We start from the raw sequence: 8,767 nt of genomic DNA, 5'->3' as shown, positions 1-8,767 counted from the left end.
TACAAGTGCATTACACCTTTTGATTACTAAGTAATATATTGAATGTGTAATATATTGAATGTGTTAGAATACATTTTTTGTTTTGTTTATTTTCTAGTTCTTATTTGTTTAATTTAATTTTTACAAATACCACCTTTACATTCCTTCATATATATGAAATTAGCATTAGGTAATGCTATCAAGACTTCTCTCAACTTGACAATGCCATCAATTATAATATCCTATAAGTTATCAAAATGAATAGAGGTGCCTTCACAAGGATGGAGACAGCATCTTTGATAGGGGGAAATATATTCTTAAATAAAAGAAAAAAATTACTCCTAAGTTAAAAGGAAAGATATTATATAATATATTATTGTCTGAAAAGATTTGGAATACTAATTAATGGTACTTCACATTTTATCTTCCTTAAGAAAACAAATTAATTATGGTGCCATTTCAAGGGACGGTGTGATTAGGTAAAGAAAATACTAAGAATCCTGTTTCATCCATGTTTAGTAACACTTTGTAAGCAGAATAGATTTGTAGAGTCACAGAATAATACATGCAAACAAAATAATGGTTCAAATGTTGAACTAAAACAATATTTAATCTGACTAAATTTATGATATGTTCTCTGTCTAAATATAGAGATTCACAATATATTTTATATAAAAATTTTGAATAAAATGCAACATTAATGTTCATTTTATATGGGGTTTCGGATCCCCTCAAAATCTGTTTTTCCCCTATTCATAAACATTAATGATTATTTCATGAGTTAAATCCATGAATGTCTGAAAAGAAAGTCACCCTCTACCAGAGGATTATAATTATCAACATGGCCCTTAGATCTGATATTATAGGGAAGCTACTGATAACACATTTCCAGCTTCACACAATGAACGCCCATCATTTTGGAAAAAAATTCAAATGCTGACCATAAAACCTCATTTAACATTTCTTCTATCTAACTATGTGATTTGAAGAAAGGCATATTCCTTTGGAGCAGCTGCTCACATAGGTCTGCATCTGCCTCAAACCAATTAAAACTACGTGGAGGATCAAACAGAAAACCCTATTTCAGAAAACCTAAATGTCGAGAGTACAATACTTGTTGCGATGTCACAGGGAGCCGAATAGACTCATATTCAGCTAATGCTGTAGAAATCTTGTCAAAGCCCCATTTTGCAATTGATTGACCCAAAACACTTGCATCAATGATTGACATGTTTGTGCTTCTGACTCCATGGGGGGAAGTTGGATGTGCAGCATCACCCACAAGCACCACACGATCCCAAACAAATTGTTTTAGTGGTTCTAGATCATATAAAACATTCAGGAATGGTTCTGCGGTGGCCTTTACAAGAGCGTATAACTCTGGTACACAGATCTTACTGGCTTCTTCATGCATCTTTTCAATGGCGATCTTGTCTACTTTTGCAGTTAACGAGTTCATCTGAGAAAGAAAGAGAAAATTGCAGCTCATGAGCTTCTTTGCAAAACAAAGCAAAAGCATCATGAAGTTTGTTCCAATGGCAATCTGAAGATACATAATACACAAGTTAAACCTTGAGATCTAGTTCCACTGTTTAATGTGGCAATGGAACGTTAAATTTTTTTGTCAATTCCCCTGGAAAGGTACATAAATGATAAAACTATCCTGGCATAAGCCCTGTATGAGTGTATGGTCATTCAGAAGAGAGTGAATATCGTTCCAAATAATATATATAAAGGACAAAGGTGGATAAAATCAACAACCGGCTCTTGGTTACAAACTTACAAGAAAGTTATGGTCACAGCAGCTAAAAGAGTCATTCATGATGACAACAAGAATATTGGCAATTCAACACACTGTGTCAAATGATTTCTCTTCCCTAAGTAGATCTTGTTACTGAACAAAAAATCAAAAACTTGTACCGGAATGAACAATCAAATTAGGAAACATTTTTGTATAGGATCTCATAGGCATGAGGTGCCCGCTTAGAAATGAATGCCATTTTTTAATGAAGTCACTTGGCAAACACAAAAATGCATAAACGTTTGTTAATACTTTAAAAGACACATAAATACCTGCATATGAGGTTCAGGTTGAGTGGCATACCAAAGCCAATTAAGCCTTTTACCATGCATCTCGTAAAACACAGAATGAGTTTCCTTGGCGAGATCAAAATACAAACATTTGCCAAGATCAGGGTAAGCTTTCTTAATGGAAGCAATCATCTCAGGTGAATCATTTTTGGAATAATCAAAGACACCTCGCCATGCACAATAGCCTAAATACCTGCACAAGTGAAATTATGTTTATGCTCTCAGTTTCTACACTCAAGTCTTAATTGGCATTTATCTTTACGATCTCTTTTGCAAAATTTACGGTGTGCTCATTATAAAATTCAAAACTTTAATTACTCCTCTAAAATTTACCTGCCTCTAAAGGTTTCTCAAACAAAATAGCAATACTTGCAGAAGCATGTATTCTGCGAATAAATTATCGTTTAGAAAAGTATGCCAAATATATCTTGAAGATACAGAGAATTTTGCTACTTCATGTAATTGATTAACCCATTTCGTTGGGCAAAATGAAGATATAAAAAGGAATTAAACTTTAGAATTGTACTGCTTGTTTCAAAGCTAACCCATACTCATTAAGTTGTCCGAGTTCAAAATTTTTCTGTGGAGAATTTCTCAAATGGCATGATATGTACAGGTTTCTGAAGGCCAAGACATCCTGGTCATTCCAGAATAAGACATGATTGCAGGAGGAATTACATCATCACTGTAAACCTTAGAAGGTCAATTGTCTCTCTTCTGTGTACCTAGAAAGAGGGTTTGTCCTGCTTAGTTGGATGGGTGGCAGCTCAAGCTTATAGTATCTACTCAAACAAATAAGGGAACAATTGTCGCTCTTCTGTGTACCTGGAAAGAGGGTTTGTCCTGCTTAGTTGGATGGGTGGCAGCTCAAGCTTGTAGTATCTACTCAAACAAACAAGGGATCTAGGATTGGAAACTGGAAACGTTTGCGTGGCATATGGTCATCAATAATCAAATCCTTAACTTCAAAGCTTGGCTGTGGAAGTGGCGACTTGATATTGAAGCTATTGCTGGACTGAGAAGGCCACAGCTGAGTAGAAGATTACATCTAATGCTAATGATGACCCAGGAGTTCGAGCTATCACCTACATCAAGCTATTCGTCTCTATTAAGGGACTTGTGGTGACTCTATTTGTGTACTCTGATATCTGACCAGAAGATACTTTCTTTGTTTCCCCAAGAGGTTGCAACCTTTAAATTTAGGCACTAGACACCACAAAGACCTCCAAGGCTGCGACATTGATTACATCCTTATGTCAACTGATTTCAACTAGAAGCATCAAGCTCCCTGTGGCAACCATTAACATAGTAGAAGCTTAACTGATGTATCTAAGAGTTTTTAATTTAGAACACCCCATATTGTTAAACCCTAACAACTGAGAGTGGTGAATGCATCATATGTCAAAATCCCAGGGCAAAGGCCATATCACTGTCGATGTTGACCTCTTCTGAAAGAGTTTCAACCATAGATAATAGGAAGCTTCTCTTGAGTAGAGTTGTCATGTCCCTGTACTAAAACAAGATCATAGACCACATTTATAATGCTTGGGTGTCTTAAGGAATCACCATTTTCCTTAGGGCGACCCTCATTATGATGCCAATATTATTAAAAAACCAACTTGTACATAAGCGCCCAAGTTCAAAAAAATATAAAAGGAGTTTTAAAGCCACTATTATATTTCTGAAGTAATTGGTATGCCACGTGTTTGAATCCAATATTTATTAGCTTGTGAATTTAGTAAAGAATTTATTTATTTATTTTAATTAAATTGTCAATCCATCAAGAATCTTAGATTAGTAATTATTCATTTGATTTTTATAAAGTAATAATATTAGGAAGTGGTGAGGAAACATAATAGGGAGATGCAGAGTACCGGTTCCCTCAATTAAGTAGATCATCCAATAAAATTGGATTACTTGCGGGCCAGGAAGTCGAAATGACTTGGTTGGTTGTTCAGCACTCATGCGCTTAGTTGTGGATGACAGTCTCCCAGGCTCCCAGCACCCTATTGTGCTTTCCCCCCAAGTTTTGAATAGGGTTGGCTATTAAGAATAACCTATAGGGTGCATCTAAGAGATATTGTTTACAATACGAATTTTCATTATCATTTAGTTTGTTGTTAATTGATTATTTTTCCTAAATTCATTTGCTGTTGTGTAATTTAATGAAACAATACTCTTGCAAATAAATTGAATTGTTGGAATTGCTAATTTTTTTGAAAAAAAACCAGTTGTATCCCAATTGGGGACATTACAAGAGTGCCTTTCTATCTCTAGCTCCAAGGGAACTCAACAGATCGTTTTAGCCAGATCACTCTCTAGATGACAACATCAGGCTTAACTGGCAAATAAAAGCTGTTGGTAGCAGAAAAAAATCTCCCCCTAATGTTGAAAAGGAGTACAAGTTCTCCACTCTTTGTCCCATTGCTAATCTGTCCTAATATCTTTAATTCCATTTTACTGTATTGCAGCGACTGTACCACTTTTTGGCTAATGGCATGCATTTTGTAATGTTATAGGGTTTACAGTTTATTCTTTCAAAGCAATCATGATCTGTGCAGAAGCATAAATTTAAAATTTGCATTTCTTTGCAAAAGATATCTCTATATTAATTTCAAAACATTGATGTTTCTTGACTACTGATTTTGGACCATGAATTTATCATAAACCCCCCAAAGAACAAAGTGAATGAGACCTGCAAGTGAATTCCAAACAATTTTTTACAACATATGTTTCATTTGCTAGAGGATTTGCTCATATGTACCATCCTAGAAACTTTTTGAAACTTTATCTCCGGTGTGGATAAATGCACTAGAAATGCTTCCAGAGAAATCAAATGTCATTGGAACAATCAGAATTTCAATGCTTTCTGTAGATTTGGAACATTAAACAAAGACATTTTTTTTTTAAACTTTCCACTTAAATTTCTGACATCATTTCCATTGGGAAAAGATGCTATTTCCAACTCTTCAACCATTTCATTTATTTTTCATGTTGTTCAGCACCTTTTTTATTATAACAAGGGGCAATACTAACTTGGTTGGGCACTTCTCGTTAACCTGATACGTGGACAAAAACCCAAGGGAGAACAACTGACTGCATCAACTCAGTCATTAATGGGGTCACATGGAGTTGAATTCCAGACCTTATTCCTGGTGTACACTCCTTCCCACCGTACAGTCTGGCTTGATGGACCTATCTCCGTTTCATGTCATTTCTAAAGAAGCACAGCCCAGTTTTCCGCCATATCTTGACCCTACTCATCCCTGACAGTCTACTTTCCATAATTACAAAGTAAGCATTTCCATTTCTTGGGGCAACCTGGATTTTTATATAAAAGGCATATATAGAAATAAATATAAAAGAAAATCCATCATTGATTTTCACTAGTATGTTTCTGCTAATTTGCTAAATCTATGAGAATGCGTGGATCCTATAAGCCACTTCTGAATTTCTTTTTACTAATTGAAACTTCTCTTTTTAAAATTTGAACTTGTGATCAGGCTTGTACAGCCCATGCTTACTATAATGTTCTCTTCAGATACGATATGCACAGGTGATCAAAGATGGATATTGTGCAAGATTTTTCTGGGTTAGATTGCTTAAGGAGTTTAAGATTTCATATTTGGAATCTCACTATTGGACCTATCATGAAGGAAAAGATTAAAATGAATTTCTGAAAAAATAGGGTTGGGGTTGCTGAGATTTTTTAAGAATATGTAAAAGCAGTTTAAGCTTTCATGAATTTCTTAAAAGTTTAAGCTTGGGAATTTAAGTAAGCTGGTGGTCTCATGAACAAAATACCTTTGTGTATAGAGACAAAAACAAGTGAAAAATAATTATTCTCTCTCTAAATTTATTTTTAATAGAAATCTAAATTTAAATTATTGACAAGTGACAGTTTTCATTCCTAAGCTGGTGGGGTAGTTTCTAGTTCCACCCCATTTTCAGATTTTAGTCCCAACCCATTTTCAGATTCTAGCCCCACCCCATTTTAGCCCCACCCCATTTGCAAGCCTAAAATGTAAGAGCTTCTATTTTTTAGGAAAAGATTCCAAATGATCTTCTAGCAAATTTTATTTTTCTTTATGAGGCCTCCTATTCTTTAATGATAGAAACTTAAGTCCCTCCATAAGACCCCAGCCTTGGACCGCATAAATTGATTGATAGATAGATAGATATTATAGTGGAATAGAATCTTCCATTGTTGCATTGTATGCCTTTGTTTGGAACAAAATTCTACTTTTTAGAACACCCACAATGGCAATAATCACAAAACAGGATCCCAAGCACCTCAAGTGCAAGATTTCAGCAAAGTGCAAAAGGAATCATCCTAACCCCCAAATAATATAATTTCAATAATCCTACAGCCATAAATCCCTTACTCAATTAGATGTTGACTCAAACATCCGATCTACTCATAGTCATTTTAAAAAAAGAATCAAATCATAATAATAAAATGAATCCAATTTACTGTAAACTAGGCATTACCTGAGGTGTTGGTGAGGCACAAAATGCTTCCTAATAAGAGACATGGATCCATCTGCAGCAACCAGCAAATTTCCATCCACCACAACTGTTTGCCCTGTCTGAGCCACCTTCACTTCAACTTTAACACCCAATCCATCACCATCCTCAATCTGCTGAATCGAAACAACCTCATGACCCCAATGTACTGTATCCCTTGGCAGCTTATCATACAGCATTCTGTGCAAATCACTCCAGTGGGTAGCCCTGTAATTGAAATTCTCGTCTCTAGCTAGCACTCTGGTGGCATTACTCTTGCTGTCAGTTGTTTGAATCTGTTAACATAAAATCAAAACCAAAAGAATTAATAAGTGGGTATATGATATCTGATCAATATCAAACAATGACTAAACCAATAAATGTTTCCAAGTGGATATGTGAAGGGAGGGGGTGTGAAAATGATTGGAAGTAAGAGCAATGTGACCTGATCGATGGTGAGAGGAATGGTAGAGTCCATGATTTGCTGATGGAGGCCCCATTCAGCCAGAATTTGGCATGTCTGGGGGTCCAAGCCCAGCCCTGCTCCAGCAGGTTTTAAGGTTCGAGCCTTCTCCAAGGCAATCACTTGCTTACAGCCTGCTGAAAAAAGAGCATGAGCACATGCCAGGCCGGCTATGCTGCCTCCTACCACCACCACCTTCATCTTTCTCTCCCTAGTCTCTCAGATGTTTCGTTATGTTTGTACCTTTCGAAACCCAAAATGTAGGCTCTGAAATTATTATCCCTTCTTTGTTGTCACTGTGATCAAGGATACTTGCTATAGTTTAGGTTTGGCTTAGTTGCTGCAATTTTATGTCAGTGTGTGGGTGAATGAGGCATGAGGTTAAAACATAACAATGCCATCTGTAAATCTTCTCTACATCCAATTATAGAAGGTTATTAATCAAGGTAAACCAAGAAAGGGAAATGATATAATGAGCTTGCTACAGTTTAGGTTTGACTTATTTGTCTTAATTGCTGCAATTTTATGTCAGTGTCTGTGTTAGTTGCTACAGTTTTATTTCAGTGTTTGTGTTAGTTGCTACAGTTTTATTTCAGTGTGTATTAGTTGCTGCAATTTTACATCAAGTGTTTCTGTTATTCGCTGCATTTTATGTCAATGTGTGTTAGTTGCTGCAATTTTATGTCAGTGTTTGTGTTAGTTGTTACAGTTTTATATCAGTGTTTGTTTGTTTTTTTTTCTATTTATCACAAATTTTGTTTATTTTATCAGTTTTTTAATATTTGTGTTGAGATACATGTGTCTCAACCTTGCAATTTTTGGTAAATTGTTTCAAATGTAGTTGGGAGGTTTCCCATGTGTCCGTGCCTTGAAAAAAGGTATAAGAGTTGTTAAAAGATGCCTTGTCCATAGTATAATATAGGAGGGCCATTTTTAGAGATTATATGACACATTTCATGTTGGTTATGAGGGTCAAAAATAGGGGATAAGAGTTTGGACGTGAGTAACTACTTTTAACCTGGGTTTCTTATCTTGGAAAAACAAATGTCAAGGGTGGGCAACACATGTCATGGAGGTTTTGCCCATGGTATTGTAAAACCACAAGTGGTTTCCAGGTTGTAAAATTCCTATATAATGAGGGCTTGGAGAGGAGTTTGGATCATGGAGTTTTGGTTTGCAAGGCTGGGTGCTAAAAGGATGCTAATGAAGTCTCTCTGAGCTTGAGTTGAGGTGATGCTCTTGTAAGAACTTGCATTGCAAGTGTATTGTAATCTCTTGTTGATTTGTTAATATACTATGCAGGTTTTAGAGTGTGGGGTTTTTCACCCGTATGGGTTTTCCCCACAATAATCGCTGTGTTATGTGTTTCTTGTTTTACTTCTACTCTATTTGCTTCTTGTGATCTCTGTGATAGTTAAGTTGAAATTTGCAAAATCGCCCTCTCAAGATTAGCGTAGGAAGCGTTTCCACACACCTTTGCTTCCTTGCAATTTGTAGTATTATTATTATAATTTAAATAATTTTGATTTTTTAAATTTTATAGTAGTTGGAGTTAATGGTTTGACAATGTGTGGAGGTGATTTCACTAATAAAATAATCTACTAAATTCATTTTCAAAATATTTCACAAGGTATATATTTTCATATACTTTCAAATGTGGTCATGTCCATCTCAACATTTGATAGTGCTTGTATTTTGAAACACTTTCAAATATGATCATGCCCATTA

The 8,767-nt window shown here is 35.5% G+C and overlaps 1 protein-coding gene across 1 annotated transcript; it reads right to left on the bottom strand.

Annotated features, from left to right (window-relative positions):
- Window positions 1–586: 586 nt before the first annotated feature.
- LOC131048640 (uncharacterized) lies at window positions 587–7,528 on the bottom strand. Its single transcript, XM_057982677.2, has 4 exons — window positions 7,022–7,528; window positions 6,562–6,872; window positions 2,053–2,263; window positions 587–1,438 (listed from the first exon to the last, which is right to left on the bottom strand). The coding sequence occupies exons 1-4, from the start codon at window positions 7,238–7,240 to the stop codon at window positions 1,058–1,060; spliced, it is 1,122 nt and encodes a 373-aa protein (XP_057838660.2). The 5' UTR covers window positions 7,241–7,528; the 3' UTR covers window positions 587–1,057.
- Between the last annotated feature and the right edge of the window lie 1,239 nt (window positions 7,529–8,767).

This window comes from Cryptomeria japonica, chromosome 6, assembly GCF_030272615.1.
Source record: "Cryptomeria japonica chromosome 6, Sugi_1.0, whole genome shotgun sequence".
NCBI classification, from domain to species: Eukaryota; Viridiplantae; Streptophyta; class Pinopsida; order Cupressales; family Cupressaceae; genus Cryptomeria; species Cryptomeria japonica.
This window is presented reverse-complemented; position numbering and strand designations above follow the sequence as displayed.

Bases quoted from the DNA above. Each gene is read 5' to 3' on its own strand.
- LOC131048640 (XM_057982677.2), bottom strand. From the start codon at position 7,240: ATGAAGGTGGTGGTGGTAGGAGGCAGCATAGCCGGCCTGGCATGTGCT. The intron at 6,873-7,021 runs GTCACATTGCTC...TTATGTTAACAG, and splicing joins TTCCTCTCACCATCGATCAG to ATTCAAACAACTGACAGCAA. The intron at 1,439-2,052 runs GTATTTATGTGT...TTTCTTTCTCAG, and splicing joins AACCTGAACCTCATATGCAG to ATGAACTCGTTAACTGCAAA.